The sequence below is a fragment of the Paralichthys olivaceus genome, chromosome 16 (assembly GCF_024713975.1).
Source record: "Paralichthys olivaceus isolate ysfri-2021 chromosome 16, ASM2471397v2, whole genome shotgun sequence".
Taxonomy (NCBI): domain Eukaryota; kingdom Metazoa; phylum Chordata; class Actinopteri; order Pleuronectiformes; family Paralichthyidae; genus Paralichthys; species Paralichthys olivaceus.
The window spans coordinates 8463021-8479636 of record NC_091108.1 but is presented as its reverse complement, the minus strand read 5'-3'; the positions used below and the strand labels follow the sequence as shown (position 1 = coordinate 8479636).

Sequence of the window (16616 nt, the reverse complement as noted above, 5' to 3'; positions counted from 1 at the left end):
AGTTTCTTATTTGTTATTCACTGGGAAATTCTTCAATTCTGCACAACTTAGGCCAAAACTGATGCCCCATCCACACATATACATGTATTATAGGTTTTGTTGAACCTGGGGTTCTCCACATATGTCCTTAAACTTAATCTCCATCCACATTAAACTATAAATCAGCTGCCTGGCACTGTAGAGTAGATGTTCAATGATCATCAGAAGCCTGAAAAAAATATTTAAGTTATTACCAGACTGACATCAGTGTTGATACAAGCTAAATAAAAATGTGTTTTCCTGTTTACGGAACAAAACTGAAAACCATCCTCGCCTTGGAACGTTTTGCCAAAGCTCCATTTTCACAGAGCTACAATGCAAAACACATAAATAGGCAAGGTTAAAAAAATACCTGTGTATGTGTGAACAAAGCCTGAGGACACTGTGATGTTCACAGTTATTTCCTCGACCTTGCACTTGGGAAACACACGTTTACTCACTTTTGCTGCTGTGACACAAAAATCTACCAACACTCACTTAACGTCTTTGGGGAGTAAATGCTGCAGATTGTTTATAGACATTTCACTTTTAACTCCCTTTTTTTTTTTTTTATTCTAACATCTAGCTGTCCTCCTGTGTGCTGAGCAGTCAGTTATCGAGGTGTTCTGCGACGAGCCTGAAGGCAGCCTCCAGTCTACGACAAGGCTGGAGTTACTTTCACAGTTGTTGACTGAGCCCCAGGTGCAGACCCTACCCCAACCTGTGAGACTGGATCCCCTGAGTCTGGAGACCACGCCCAACTCCCTCTGTACTCTCACAGGTCAGTTTCCCCCCCGTTTTCATGTAGCTCGTCTAAATCTGAAGTGATTCCTGCAGACATGCCCCATGTTTTCTTTTCTCACAGAAAGAAAACTTGTTTTTTTTGTTTGTTTTTTTCATATATAAGTTTGCAGCTCAGCAAGAGGTCTTGATGTGGTTTTAAGGCATCGCTTTCTTCTGTTTCTTATTCACTGTCCTCAGGATGTCATTGTTTGGAACTTTAAGGAATAAAAACACATGAAATGTCAATCCCTATATCGTTTTCCAGTGAAATTATCTTGCCTGCTCTCTTGTTGAGTTCAGTTGAGGGTTGCGTTATTGGAAAATAGGCAAATGTAGAGGCCTGTTGCAGTATCCCTCAGTAAGATTGTTTCGATTTGGAGATATACTTTAAGGTCCGTACATTTTTCGTTTCTCAACGTCAAATATGATGTGCCAAGATTTTGAAGAAATGTGTTCGTTAAAATATCAATTCAATGCTTTTCTGCTTCTAACTCACTTGCTTCAGGCAACATTAAAAGTCGTCGTCATGATGTTTTCTTTCTTGAGATGTCTTTAAAACTTTCCAAATGTGATGCAGAAAAAAAAAACACGAGTGGCTCATATTAGATAATAATCTGCATCTGTTGACTTTGTGTCGCAGTTGAGGGCAAAGATCAAACTCTGAACCCTCTTGGTTCGGGCCCCTCCGGCCGTAAATATTTGGTCAGGTGGACGAAAAAAAATAAACAAATATATTGTCTTTTGCACTCATGTAGTGTCTTCTGGAAAAAGCCTCAGACCTGAAAGCACAAGAAAAATGTATCAGTGTTTCCGTCAGTATCTTAATACAATCCATATTTGTGGGTAAACAGCTCTGGTCGTCATGTGAGAAGATTTTTAGGCAGAGTAACATCTCTGCTGCATTTATCACTGCGATCTCAGATACATTTGAAATGGATGCATTTATCTCTCACACTCTGTTTCACTTGTATACACACTGAAACTGACTCGCAGATCATTTATCAGTGTTTCCTCTGTATTTTTTCTTTGCCATACAACAGCTTTATAGACAGATATAAAGTGCAGTTAGTATGCATGTAATATTATGTTGATTGTAACGGTTTTATTTCTGTCTGCAGGGGTGATAGTTGGCGTAGATGAGAACACAGCTTATTCCTGGCCTGCGTGTAATAACTGCAGAAGTGACAAATTGGAGATTTTACCTGAAAGACCGTACGTTTTCTAAATTAATCAGAACGGCTCAATATTTATCGTCATGGCAAATTCTCCTCATTTTTTTTTTTTTTTTTTTTTCCTTTTCACAGTCAAAGCTTCTTCTGTGTTTCTTGTAAGTCAGCGGTGGAGAAGCCAGACACAAAGATTCAACTGGAGGTGTTCCTGACTTCTTCTTCAACAAATAATTGCACTTTAAAGGTGAAGGTGAGAAAACAGTTTTATGTTTGTTAAGTAAAGCTAAGTTATATATAGATAATCAGATATGTCCGAGTTCCACCCACACACTGTTGTGAAACACACTGATGATCTTGGAATATCTAGTTATTTAATCCACATAAAACCAAAGTGTAAACGCCACATTTTGGCATTTTACGGAGACCAGGACAGTTTCTTGTCAACTGCTTCCAGCCATGAAACAGTCTGAACAAATCTGTTTCATACAGTTTTTACATTTTCATGTTTGTGTGTATTATGAGTTGAATATAATGTGTTGAACTGTGAGATTTAGACAAGCTTGTAGACAAATGCCAGAGTTAAGTAATTATCGCAATATAATTTTCTAAAATAACAATATTACAAAAGTCCAATATACATTGAACAGTGAGGAATATAACACATTTCCCAGCCCTAGCTAGGGTAGTTGTTATCAGTGTATATGCTAACCGCTAACCTCCCCTGCGTTTAGGCTTTATATTTGCAGAATATATCGGAGAGTGGTATCAATATTCTCACCTACCTCTCCGCAAGATTGTGAAAAAGATTTTTTCTCTATGTTGAACTGTTGCTTTAAGCAGAGAAGTGAGTAGAGCACTTAGTTCAAACCTTGTTGAAACCTGCTGTGCAACAATTGTGACTCCTCTCCTGCTCCCAATTTGCTCTTCCACAGTGACTCTGTAATTTTATTGACTTGCAAAGCTAAAACATCAGATTCTGCACATTTAAAGGTTGAAGAAGTCAAATCCTTCACTGTATGTGCATCTGCAGAAAAGCAGAATATATCACTTTGCAATCAACAAACTTAGTGAGCAGAAGAGATACAATTATCAGTTCTTATCAGTTATATATTTTAACCCCGTCTATCAGTCTGTTACTCACAGAGAGCACAGTGTGATTAGTTCAATAGTTGTTCTTTATTTACAACATCAAGACAATAATCAAAAAGACATTAACGGCTCCACTCTCTTCGATCTGCTCGACAGCTGCAGAAAAAGACGATCATGTCTGTTCTCAACACTGCAGCCCTGGAGGGGAACGAGGTAGGTTTGCTTTTACAAAGCAGTTACATAACACTGGACTGAACTGCATGGTTCATTGATCTTCTGTCAATATGTCATCTGTACATGTCAGGGTGATAAAGATCTGTTCTGTGCTTATCACAATAAATCCCTGAGTCATGCTGTTGAAGGAATTAGCTACAAAAATATACTTTTACTCTCCCTGTGTTTGATGATTGTTTTCTTTTTTATGTTTGCATGTGGGTTTTCCATGTGAAATATCATTTACTTTACATTTAACCTCCTAGTGGTAGAAGATTATTAGAACCATGCAAATACAGTGTTTTTACAATAGATCTACAATGATTGGTGCATTGATGAAGTTAATCTGCAACTGTTTTGATAATCAAATAGTTGTTGCAGTTGCTTTTTTTTAAAGCGTAACTGTCAAGATTTGCCGTTTATAACTAAAATAATAAGACGACCAGATGCTTTGGTTTGTCACATGAACAGTAAACTGAAGTTTGAACTGAGTTTGACTCGTCTTTAGACTGTTGGTTTGACACAGTAGGAAAGTTAAAGGTCTCATTTTAATCTGAGGAATTATAACAGGCTTTTTCTTCTTAAAATGTTCTCGCATTTTCTAGATAAAAGAATTGATTGAAAATAATCTATCAATCACTCTGATTAGATTTATTGCAGCTGCAATCTAGGATATGGGTGTTGATGGTCTTTCTCAGAGTACTAAATAAATTCTTAGATCAACATGCTGAGTGATATGAAGAGTGCAAAGATCAAAGCCTGAAGTGCACCCAGGTATTCCTACAGCAACATCATCCGATTTAACAACTATAAAAAGTTTTTTTTCTAAAGCTGCAGTAGAAGAAATCATTGCAATTCTGGGAGACAAGTTTCCTGTGTAAAGACATAGTAAATAAACGTGTACGTTTCAGCGTGTCAGGTTTGAGTTATTTTTGATGGACTGTGTGTCTCAGTTCCCAGGTTACGATGTGGAGAATGTCCTGGGAAAAGAGGTGGGCCCCCTCGCCGTTTACGTCCGAGTCGTCACCAAGAAACCTGCCCCCTGGATCGGCCTGGAAGAAATCTGCCTCTAATGGATGTCAGGGCAAGTAGCTAATGATATCAATCCTCAGGCTCCAAGGCTCTGCATGCACACCAGGCCTTGGTCTGAGCCCGTCCAGCCCACTCCCCCTCAACTCCCCCTGCTGAAGGCCTCCCTGACAGCTTGAGGCTGCGCTGAAGTCAAGAAGACAAGGTCTTGTTTGTGTTAATGATATGTGATCCTGTGCACCAGGAGTTGACGGCCCAAGGGTAGGCCAGTGGCATGCAGTCTGTCAAAGCGGCCCACGTGCTGTCTCCACTTGGATGTGACTTTCAGAGGAGAACGTTTGAGTGTGACCACATTTTTGAAAAGTGGTCTTAAAAACCACATTTCAGACCAAGTCATCTACCTCTGTATTTCAGATTACTGACACTGTGTCAATAAATGTATTTTTGCTGACTTTACTTTTCTCACTTCCTGTTGTACTTTTATGAAAACACTCACAGGAAACTTCTGCAACTTTTCAATGATTTTATTGTAGATTCCATAAACAAAAATATTCTCGAGGTTTCATACAAACTATATAAAAGATCATGCTCTGGCTCTTATACAAAGTTTGGAATTATATAAAAAAAAATGTACCATGTCAGGTATATCATCATGTCATAAATGCAGTGGTAAAATAATTTAATACAGAGAAAAATCCCACAAAAAATATGGCAGCAACATCATATATTTTCCAGTGCCATTATGGTAAGCTTAAAATACATCTGGTACAGATGGTAAACACAAAGTGTCTGTTGAGGTATGTCTGCTGAAAGCGCAGTTCGTAGAGTGTGTGTGTCACCGCCTCTCTGTGCTCGTGGACAGAGCCGCGAAAGAGGAGTTGGGCATCTGCTTGAAGAAATCTCTGAGCCCGGAGAGCTCCCTGGTGAGCTGCTCGATCGTTTTGTGAAGTCTGTCGTTGTCAGCGCTCAGTTCGACCATCTTCTGCTGCATGTCAAAGTTGCGCCTCTTGGCTTTGTCCCTGCTTTTCCTCACTGCAATGTTATTCCTCTCTCGCCTCTGTCGGTACTCCATGCTGTACCTGTCCACCGACTTCTTGCCCTTCTCCCTGCCCATCTTCCTCGGGGAGGACTTGGCCGAGCTGACGGAGGACGCGGGCTCCGGGGTCGTGGGTGGGGTGGGCTGCCCCGTGGGGAGGCTGACGGAGGTCTGGGCGCAGGTTTCGATCTGGGAGGGCAGGGACGAGGACATGTCGCTGTCACTCCAGTCGGACTCCTGCTTGATGGGCGCGCTGAACGCCCCCTTCTCCAGCTCGCCGTCCGCCCTCCTCTCCGCCGTGTACGCGGCTGACAGCGGCGGCTGCTGCTGCGGCTGGATGCCGCCGGGCAGCACGGAGCTCTGCAGGTTGTAGAAATCCGCCTTCTCCTGCTTCACAGTGTTGAACAGGTCGAGGAAGAGCTCGTCGTTGCACAGCTCCAGGTTGGGCACGGCTGTCATCGACTCGATGTACTGGCTGAAGTCGATGGCGCTCTCGTCGTCGTATATGGCCGCGGCGGTGCTCAGCTCCACCATGGTGCCGTCCTCCGCCGACCCGTCGCCCCTGCTGCCCGGCTTGCACGCCCCGTGCTGCGGGCCGCCCAGCTTTGCGCACTCGTAGAAGTTAGCAGGCTCCATCGCCCAACTCATGTTGCATTGTGGAGACACGCAGTGGGAGTCCAGGCTGTATATGTCACACATGAACTCTGGCGACTCGTCCACGTGCGTTAGGGAAGAAAGTAAACTTGTGTTGAAGTGACGCGCAGATGTGACAGCTGTGTGCAGCTGGATGGCGCTGCGCTGTTCGTCTCTCTGCAGCTTCTGCTTCTTTAAAGACGTGAGAGTCTGTGTGTCCCTGAGTGCTGACTGTCAGGCTGCTGCTGTCAACAACACTCACACACTTCCTGTCACTCATCTGAGACGCTCGTTCTCCCGCAGAGTGTTTTGTATCGTTTCCGCCGCTGACGTCACAAATGCCGCCCTCTCAGGAGCCAGTCATGTGCAATCGGGGATCACGTGGTGTCCTTTCACTTCCCATTTGAGGAGAGAGGGGCGTGTTGCTCGTGCCACCCACTTTTTACTATGATCGTATGAATGGCGGAGACTTGTTTACATGCTGTGGCTCCGCTCCGGTGTTTGGACTCCACTTTTATTTGTCCACCTATAAATGTCAGCTTCAAGCACTGGTGGAAGATACAAATCTGCTTATCACCAGTCAAACGTCTGATTTCAGACGTTGTATAAAGTAAAAGTACAGAAATATAATCACTGAAGTTTAGATGCTTCCTGTGTAGAGTAGGTCATAGTAGTTATTGATTGTCATGCTCATACCAGTGAGCGGACCACGTGGACTCATAAGACACATTGACGTATTCCTGAATTAGCCTGCTGGACGGAGGTCCAGGGGCCCAAAGGGTCAGGGACACGTGGGTTACATCAACAAAACAAATGTTAATAGAACAAATACAGATCAAAAGGAGACGTTCGATGACTACAGATTGATTCCAAATGTTTGCAGAGAGACCCACAATGTCAACAAAGGCACAGAATGACGACAGACATGTTAACTGACCAGAAGAGACACAAAATATTCACAAGGAGACATAAAGAGATGTAGAATGACGACAGAGACACAGAAAGACCACATGGAGACAAAATAAAAATGGCTGCAAAGACCCATAACGACCATAAAGAGACACAAATGAGACATAAAACCAGAAAAACATGTAAAATGACCCCAAAGAGAAACTAAATATTCACAGAGAGAAATGAAAAAACAATAAAGAGGAAAACGACTACAAATCGTGCTGCTTCTCTTTCAGTCTGGGGGCCTGTATAAAAGTGGTGGGGGGCCTTTGGCATAATAAGACCAAAACATACTTTTGTGGTGGTGAAACATTTGTCAAACATAAACTTTACTTCTTACATTACAGCAAAGTTGTCTTCTCTCCAGGATCTACTAATAAAATCTGCCTCAAGAAAAAGTTCCAGCTGAAGTTTCTTCTAATCGTTCACACAGAAGAACCATCAGAAATTGCAAGTGGAAATTGAATCTTGTTACTCGTGGAGGCAAAACTCATTGAAACTACTTTATATACTATTAGTAGTTTAACGATGCATCATGTTTTATCAGCTGCAGAAGATTTGATTCTTACCATATCTTCTGTTGTACCTGTAAAGTAATGATAATATATCTGTCAAATAAAGAGTTGATAGTTGAGTAAAAAGTGCAGTATTTTCCCCTTATGGCAGATAAATATAACATTTAAATATTAAATTAAGTACATGGGATATGTACTTAAGAGCTGCACTTGTAGTAGTAGTTAAATTCCACTTAGCTTCAGAGAATAAAGTTTCAACGGGATACAGAATTGAACAGAAACTAATATTAAACCAACAAAAAGCAAATGTAAAACAAACAGTAGAGTTATAACTCACAAAGGTGAGAGCTGGACAACAGACGAAATACATACAGGTGAAACTCTACTACCACTATGTACAAGTATAATAACAGGTTATGATCTGTACTGTAGATATTGAAGTGTATATACTACTGTAGTTGTAGACATTCATAGGTAGTGTATCATAAAAAGTATTATTTTGCCCTTGAATCTCAAGCTATTATCATTACAGATAAAGAGATGGAGAGAGAGAGGGATAGATAGATAGGTGGAGGGATGGATAGATTGATTGATAGATGGATAAATGGAGAGATGGATGATAGATGGATAAATGGAGAGATGGATGATAGATGGATTGACAGATAGATAGTTGGATAGATGGATGATAGATAGATAGATAGTTGGATAGATGGATAGATGGATGATAGATGGATGATAGATAGATAGTTGGATAGATGGATAGACAGATGTGCTGAATAATGTGTAAAAAATGTGTTAGTCAGACATGATTGCATTTAGGTTGGTAATTATTCCCTCGGGTCGTGAACAAAATGTTTCTGATGATGTTAATCTAAAAATCTCGTCCATTTAAAAAACCGCCTTAAATGACACATGTTCGGACAGTTCTCGGAAACGCCCCGCTGTTTTCTCCTGGAAAGTGTGCAGTACTTTTCCTCTGTCACGGCCCCGTCTCAAAGGGAAACTGCGCCACGTAGTGATCGTTGAACGCAACTACAGGTAAAGTCACACAACACACACATACACACTGTATCAGTAAAGATGATTTTTCTTGTGACACTGTGATTTAATTCCAGAATAAATGCAAACAATTACATTTCACTCATTTGTATTTTTCCACGTGATCATTTAATCAATGAAATACATTTTATAAAAGATGATAAAAATGTCCCAACACTGCCCCCTTCTGTTGTCTCTGTGCAGATTTCAAATTTCAATACTGACGTTTTGTCATTGAATGAAATCTATTCTGCATTTTGGGCCTTCGTGTAAAATCCATATTCACTGATCAAGAATCATTTACTGCGAGACAAACTCTAGACTGCACTTATTTTACATTTCTTTAAAAATGTGTTTCCCGGAAGGAATGAAGCTGCTGCAATTCCTTTAATTTACATCTCTGCAATAATTTCAAGTTTTAAGGATTTTACGATTTCCCTTCATTGTTGGAAATGTGTCAATTCAATGATATGTTTATAGATATAAGATTTTTTAAATGTTCATTAAAAAGTTAACTCTGGTGCATTTTATATTTAATGATGTTTCTACTATTCGTTTGTGCATCATTACATTTGTCTTTATTATTATAGCATTTCTTTATTTGTACTTTGTGGCAGAAGAGTTGCTGAAATTAATTTTCTTATTATTATTATTTATAAAGAGCTTTTTTTAAATGACTTCTCAAGTATTTGTTGTATAAGTCTGTTCTTCTGACGTGTCCTCACATTCTGTGATTGGTTTTTATTTTTTTGTTTCGTGAACAGTTTCAATAAAGACGAGGAGAAAAAAACAGGTCTGTTTTCCTGTTGGACCAAACCAAATGAGTTCAGGGTGAGAGTGTGAATAAGATCACACACAGGAAACACACAGAGTCTTTGAATCAACACGGGAAACGTGTATAAGTATGAAGTTGTATTGAAAGTACTTCATGTATTTATGAAGACTTCTCATTAAGTTTGATGGAAGATGTATTTGTAAAAAAGAAATCTGACTCCTCCCCCCGCTCTGAAGTGAACGCGTCGCCTGGAAGGAAACGAACCATCCCGGCCTCCCATTGGTCCAAAGTTCCCCGCGAAAATTACGTCAGTCGCAGTTTCGCGCCAGATCTGCAGCACAAGGACGTGAACACCAGAAGAGGTAAGAACCGTCCGAGCGTGTTTTCACTGATTCTGCACCAAACTGCAAACATTGGTGCAGAAGTCAAAGCGTCGCTTCTTCAACTCGTCTCAGTGATTTTACCCAAACACTCAGATTTGTTCTCCTGCTCAGTGTTAAGCGTTTAATCAGTGGAAGGAAGTTTCAGCTCATTGTCTCTGCGGCCTCATGTCAAATGGTGGAGAAGGTTTTCTATCAAACTCTCAAACACACAGTTTTAACTTCGTATAAAGAAACCTGAACAAGCGGAGGCAGGACACGTGTCTCCTGATGAAAGTTCACTTTTATTTTGAAGAATTGAATTTTGATTTACTGCAGCAAATCAACATTAAATGAACAGGAGAGAAACTGCATGTACAAAGTTCTCAGAGAAGATGGACCGAGGCCTTAAATACTTAAACACTTTAACAACATGTACTATCATGAAGGATTCTTAATCATTAGAAAACACTGCAGTCTGGTGTCACGTGTTGATGTTATCAATTCTCACAGATTTCAGTCCCATTTAAAGACATGCTTACTTTTCATTCAGCAGGTAGAAGATCAAATATGCGTTAGTGAACAGCACGTCAACATACAATGCTTCATCATGTCAGTGAACTGTCTGAAACATTCAAACCTTTGTGAATAAAGAAATGAACACATCAGGCCTGTAGTGTAAACTCAGACGTGGTGTAGGACATCCAGCAGATACAGTTGTAGGTTCAGAACAGTAGTTCAAATGTAGTTTTTAATCCGTCCCTGCATTTCATTTCATTTCATTTCGATCCATTTGATCTTTAGATACTGCGACAACAATGTCTTCTCCAATGTCGACTCCTGGAGGCCGCAAACGTGGAAGGAGCACCAACCCCTCCACGCGTAAGTTCATCGGTTCTAAATGAAATAAAACCTTTTGCTGAAAGATTCTGAGATGGTCTTTAATATTTTAATGAGGTCTCTGGTCCACCATTATTCATTTGTCTTCTGGTGTTCTGTGTATCCTCAGCCACCAGCGAGGGCCCCATCTCGCCTCCCTCTCAAAGGCGCCGGGGTCAGGACTCCTCCACCGGGGACCTCATGCCGATGCCCACCTCCCCGGCCACTGACCTGCTCAGTCCCTCTGCACCTCAGGACGCTTCTCTGTTCTCCAGCCCACGACCATCAGGTACGTGAGACTGTGCCCAGTGTAATTTACTGTGGATCGATGTTCAGTAGAGGAACAGGGGTGTTTCAACTATCTCTTTCCTAACAGTCTTACCCAATGACGTGGACATGAGCTCCCCCCTCATGTACGGGACCCCCAGCTCCAGGGTGGAAGGGACCCCTCGCAGCGGAGTGCGTGGCACCCCGGCCAGACAGCGTCCTGACCTGGGGTCGGTCAGGAAGGCTCCACAGGTTGATCTCCAGTCTGAGCCGGTCAGTGAATGAGTTTCGATTAGTTTTATTGACAATAATCATTATATTTGTATCAGGCAGGATTCAAAAAAACTATGTTTGAAATTTAAAACCACAAAAAAACTGTTTGCAGCCGAGTGCTGACGGTGCAGCCGCCAACGAACCGAACGCCGGCCAGAGACTGGTGATCTGGGGGACTGACGTCAACGTTGCAATCTGCAAGGAGAAGTTTCAGGTATGAACATAATCGCACGTAAAATCTTTTTTATGATATGTTCCTTACTCTGAATCCATCAGAGCTGACGTTTGCACGTTTTGTGCTGTTTTGCTTCCAGAGGTTCCTGCAGAGGTTCATTGACCCGACTTCCAAGGAAGACGAGAACGCTGGTCTGGATCTGAACGAGCCGTTGTACATGCAGAAGCTGGAAGAGGTAGTGTATGTTTGTGTTTTTGTGGAGAAGTAACGATACCACCAGTCAAAACACTGGTTTAAATCAGGTCATTTATTTTAGCTACGTTTTGGTCACTTTTGAATAATGAGCTGAGAGGAGAATGAGGGAAAATAGAGGTTGTGCTGCTTTGGTTCATATTTTAAATCATAATATTGCAACAAATCTCAGATTTATATTATGAGATATAAATAAATCTAATATTAATTAATTTTTTCTCCCATAGATCAGTGTTGTTGGAGATCCGGTGCTGAATGTGAATTGTCTACATGTGCAGTCTTTTGATTCAGAACTTTACAGGCAGCTCATCTGTTACCCGCAGGTAAAGTCCCTTATTTTATAGCCACGTAATTCTCTCAGAAATCCTGTCTCAATAGCCACAGAACAATATTTTATGAATTATAGTTTTAATAGAAAACCTGTTGACTTAAGCTTTTAATTCCTCAAATTCTGAGCTTTAGAGAATTCAGTTGTGAATGCAGTGGCAATTGACTTTTAAGAATATTGGTGTCACACTATCTGCTTGATGTTATTCATAGTTACTTGTGTGGCTGTTTGACACATTGATAATAATAACTGAATCATTTGTTTCCTCTGTAGGAAGTCATTCCCACTTTCGACATGGCCGTCAACGAACTTTTCTTTGAGCGTTTCCCAGACTCCATTTTGGAATACCAGATCCAAGTTCGCCCCTACAACGCTCTGAAAACCAGAAACATGCGGAGCCTGAACCCAGAAGGTGCGTGGATATGTTAATGTGGATTTGATACATCACACATATTAGGGCAAGATATTCCTCCCATATGTAGTGTGGGATTTTTGTGAAGATCCGCCCTTGTTTTGATAAAACGTGAGGTATCGGCTTCAGACTAAAGCTTCTGTGTTGCCGTATGCGTTGCCTCCGCAGACATCGATCAGCTAATCACCATCAGCGGCATGGTGATCCGCACCTCGCAGCTCATCCCCGAGATGCAGGAGGCTTTCTTCCAGTGCCAGGTGTGCGCCTACAGCACCCGCGTGGAGGTGGATCGCGGGCGCATCGCTGAGCCGGCTGTGTGTCGCCACTGCAACACCACCCACAGCCTGGCGCTCGTTCACAATCGCTCCGCCTTTTCAGACAAACAGATGGTGAGACTTGGGTGGGGTTGAGGGGCAGATTGCTTACAGTCAGTCACACCTAATCTCACAATATGTGAGGTGGTGATTGGTGACATGTTGTTGCTGAGGTGACAACATCTGTTCATTTATTGATCTTCTGTTGCAACAGATCAAGATTCAGGAGTCCCCTGAAGACATGCCAGCCGGTCAGACTCCACACACAACTATCATCTACGCTCATAACGACCTGGTGGACAAAGTGCAGCCAGGAGACCGAATAAACATCACTGGTAACATCTCATCTATTTATCTCCTCGTATTATTTTTTTTATTTCATCACAATTTAAAATAGACAAAGTCCTGTAGCATAGAATATTCTGTTGAACCATCACTGAACAGTTTCTCAAATGTCCCTGCAGGTGTCTACAGAGCCGTCCCCATGCGCGTGCACCCACGCCAGAGCAACGTGAAGTCCGTGTACAAGACCCACATAGACGCCATCCACTTCCGCAAGACGGACGAGAAGCGTCTCCACAGTCTGAACGATGATGCCGATCAGAAGCTGTTCACCGAAGTCAGGGTGCAGACGCTGAAGGAGCTGGCGGCCAAGCCGGACGTCTACGAACGCCTCTCTTCTGCACTCGCGCCGAGTATCTACGAGCACGAGGACATCAAAAAGGTTTGTGTGTAAACGGATGCAAGAAGAGAAAGTAACACAAACTGTTTCACACGTGACAACGCCTGGTGAATGGAATTAATGGCCAACATGTATTTTTAGGAACAAACAATTTTTTAAATTTTGCAGCAGGAAACAATGAGTGGAGTTTACCTGCTCTATTTCTAAGGATGTGTTAGTTTCAGGGCTCTGGAATTTTTAATATGCATCCAATCCAGCACATTAACAAGAGTTTGACAGAAACTACTCTCTGTTCCTTCCAGGGCATCTTGCTGCAGCTGTTTGGCGGCACCCGTAAGGACTTCAGTCAGACCGGCCGTGGCCACTTCCGTGCGGAGGTGAACATCCTGCTCTGCGGAGACCCTGGCACCAGCAAGTCCCAGCTGCTGCAGTACGTCTTCAACCTGGTGCCCCGCGGCCAGTACACGTCAGGAAAGGGCTCCAGCGCCGTGGGTCTCACCGCCTACGTGATGAAGGACCCGGAGACCCGGCAGCTGGTCCTGCAGACAGGAGCTCTGGTGCTCAGCGACAATGGCATCTGCTGCATCGACGAGTTCGACAAGATGAGTGACAGCACGCGCTCGGTGCTGCACGAGGTCATGGAGCAGCAGACCCTCTCTATTGCCAAGGTACATGTGATTCATTTCATACACGTGCAGAAAAACAAGGAACATATGAGACCGAACGATCCAACACGTGAACCATGTCTCCGCAGGCTGGAATCATTTGCCAGCTGAACGCTCGTACCGCTGTGTTGGCCGCCGCCAACCCGATTGAATCTCAGTGGAACCCGAAGAAGACGACCATCGAGAATATCCAACTGCCACACACGCTGCTGTCCAGGTGAATATTGTCTGTCATCTCATCGGAGGAGATCTGGGGTCAAAGTGAAAAGTTGCTTAATTTTAAAAATCTAAGTCCCAGTTGATAGAATTTGGTGAACCCCCTCTTTAAATATTTTATCTTATTGCACAGTATCTCACAAACGAGTGAAGGTTTTGTAGGATATTTTGAGCATCCTTTGGTTTTTATACCTATTCTACTTAGAAACACTTGTTACCTGCATATGATCAATAAAAACAGTTTGAGAAAATCGTTTCTCAGATGCGACTGATCGACATCCAACCCTAACTTCTTTTCATGAGATCTTAATGAGTTATTCTCAAATTATTGTTTTTTAACTTACTGTTTTCGTACGCCACCAGATTCGACCTTATTTTCTTGATGCTGGACCCTCAAGACGAGGCGTATGACCGCAGGCTGGCCCACCACCTGGTGTCGCTGTACTACCAGAGCGAGGAGCAGATCGAGGAGGAGTACCTCGACATGACCGTGTTGAAGGACTACATCGCATACGCACGAACCAACATCAATCCAAGACTGAGTGAAGAAGCCGGCCAGGCCCTCATTGAGGTTTGTTCACGTATCTCAACGTGATGAGGAACATGGATGTGGATTTGTTTTGATAACCTTCGATGACCTTGCGCGTGTTGGTCCACAGGCCTACGTGGACATGAGGAAGATCGGCAGCGGTCGAGGAATGGTGTCCGCCTACCCCCGACAGCTGGAGTCCCTGATCCGCCTGGCAGAGGCCCACGCTAAAGTGCGCTTCTCGGAGAAGGTGGAGACGATCGACGTGGAGGAGGCCAAGCGGCTCCACCGCGAGGCTCTCAAACAGTCAGCAACAGACCCCAGGACAGGTTTTGTTGACATCTCTATTCTCACAACAGGTTCGTAAGATTGAGGCCTGGAGAATGTTTTTGACTCACTGCTGAGATACAGTTTGAATTGTAGCAGCTATTTTTAAAGGCAGGCTTGTAATGTGGTACCTGAACTTGGGCTCAGATTAAAAACAAAATGATCTATATTAAATCATTGGTCTGGATTTTCATACTCAGATAAGTCAACTGTACAATGGTAGTTTTCTTGTTAATCACTCAGGACAGTTTCCTTATTTAGGAATTAAGTCTGAAACTGAATGTGTTCAATCATTTAATCTGTTAAACAATCAAATGAGAAGAAAAAGAGGCAATAGCCAAAGTCCTAAGTGACATTAGAAAATGTGTAGGAGGTATATTTCCTGATGTTGATTTCTGTTCACAGGTATGAGCGCCACCGCCCGCAAGCGTAAGGAGGAAGTTGCCCAAGCTCTAAAGAAAATGATCCAGGCCAAGGGAAAGATGCCGGCCATAAAATACCAGCAGCTGCTGGATGACCTCAGAGGACAGTCGGAAACTGTAAATATTAATTCTACTTTTCAATTTACTTTTTTTTGTCAATACTGTGCCCTAATTAACTTTTTATTTCAAGCAAAGGTGGAAACAGTTTTTAAATAATGCGATTTAGAAAATTACCATTATTATTTAGACGTTTCCATCTACAACGCGACCACTTCCTGTTGTGACTTCTTCGCTTTGTTTTCAGGCGATCACGAAGGAGCTGTTCGATGAGGCGCTCCGGGCGCTGTCTGACGAGGATTACCTGACAGTTACTGGAAAGACGGTTCGTCTCCTGGCCTGAGACGCACCCTGCACTACACCCTGTACAGTCCCTTATAATAATTAATAAATCCTGTCCCGTGTCAACCTCTTTTCTCGTGCTGTTAAAAAAGAAAGTTTGTATAATTGAAGCACCGAGTGTTTTCTGGGCTTGTTAGATGTTTAAATAGATTTTTGAGATGTGATTCACCAGATGAGTCATTCAAGTAAAAAAAAAATGGGAACAAAATAAAAACACCCTCACAATTAATAGAGCTCATATTTAAACGTGCTTTCATTTCTAATGTTTTCATTGATGCTCTTGATGTTTTATTTTCTGACGGTACAAAAAGCTCTTTCCTTCCAACTTGTACATTATCACTGAGTCTCACTTTTGTTTTTGTGATGTAATAAAGCTTGAAACATATTGTGTTTGTATCAGATTTCTAAAAACTCTCAAAGTTCAGTACTTGACTATTTCCAGTTTTGACTTCTAGCTTGTATTGACTATTAGTAGAGAAAATAAAATGTTGCTGCCTCAAGATACTTACGTTTTTTGTATTGATTTAAATTCCATTTTCCTTTTGCTTGAAAGTCATAGAAATTAAATGTATCTGTGCTCTGTAGGTGTCGTACATCACATTATGTTCAATACTTCATACTTTCTTCTGTTGAAGAATGGCTTGATGTGTTAATGGCTGCACGTGTCATTGCATGTGAATATTCTCGACGACTAATTCAATACACGTTCTCTTTAATTCAGCCAAACCGGTTTAGTGTCGGGAAGCTTTTGAATCTAAATTGGAGACACGAACTAAAAGCAGGAGTGTGTAATGAATATACAGCACAAGGCGTCTGTAACATAACCCTCTGTCTTTGACTTGTCATGGACTGTGATGTTATCTAGGGA

At 42.2% G+C, this 16616-nt stretch overlaps 3 protein-coding genes across 8 annotated transcripts in view; 2 read left to right on the top strand and 1 right to left on the bottom strand.

The window, feature by feature from the left end:
• The window catches only part of spidr (scaffold protein involved in DNA repair), a 30249-nt gene extending 25492 nt beyond the window's left edge, over positions 1-4757 (top strand). For 2 of the 3 annotated variants that reach the window (XM_020111977.2, XM_020111994.2), the window contains 5 exons: positions 605-799; positions 1920-2013; positions 2106-2220; positions 3216-3272; positions 4226-4757. In XM_020111977.2, the coding sequence (XP_019967536.2) occupies positions 605-799; positions 1920-2013; positions 2106-2220; positions 3216-3272; positions 4226-4345 (581 nt within the window). In that variant the 3' untranslated portion in view covers positions 4346-4757. The remainder of the gene's footprint in view (positions 1-604; positions 800-1919; positions 2014-2105; positions 2221-3215; positions 3273-4225) is intronic. The other variant, XM_020111986.2, reaches the window with a different exon arrangement.
• A 53-nt stretch (positions 4758-4810) lies between these two features.
• On the bottom strand, positions 4811-6300 carry cebpd (CCAAT enhancer binding protein delta). The gene has a single exon (XM_020113654.2). The coding sequence runs from the start codon at positions 6034-6036 to the stop codon at positions 5137-5139; it is 900 nt and encodes a 299-aa protein (XP_019969213.1). The 5' UTR covers positions 6037-6300; the 3' UTR covers positions 4811-5136.
• Positions 6301-9360: 3060 nt separating this feature from the next.
• Positions 9361-16248, top strand: mcm4 (minichromosome maintenance complex component 4). Of its 4 annotated transcripts, XM_069511769.1 has the most exons (18): positions 9361-9376; positions 9486-9611; positions 10413-10490; positions 10618-10776; positions 10864-11027; positions 11140-11241; positions 11342-11437; positions 11682-11777; positions 12056-12194; positions 12363-12583; positions 12723-12843; positions 12973-13232; positions 13493-13858; positions 13945-14072; positions 14435-14642; positions 14731-14959; positions 15333-15466; positions 15654-16248. In XM_069511769.1, coding segments are annotated over exons 1-18 (2724 nt in total). In that variant the 5' UTR covers positions 9361-9375; the 3' UTR covers positions 15750-16248. The 4 variants fall into 4 exon arrangements, with proteins under 4 accessions (XP_069367870.1, XP_019967410.2, XP_069367873.1 ...); XM_020111851.2 differs by lacking the exon at positions 9361-9376 and having other exon boundaries at positions 9419-9611; XM_069511772.1 differs by lacking the exons at positions 9361-9376; positions 9486-9611 and adding an exon at positions 9783-9807.
• The last annotated feature ends 368 nt before the right edge of the window (positions 16249-16616 follow it).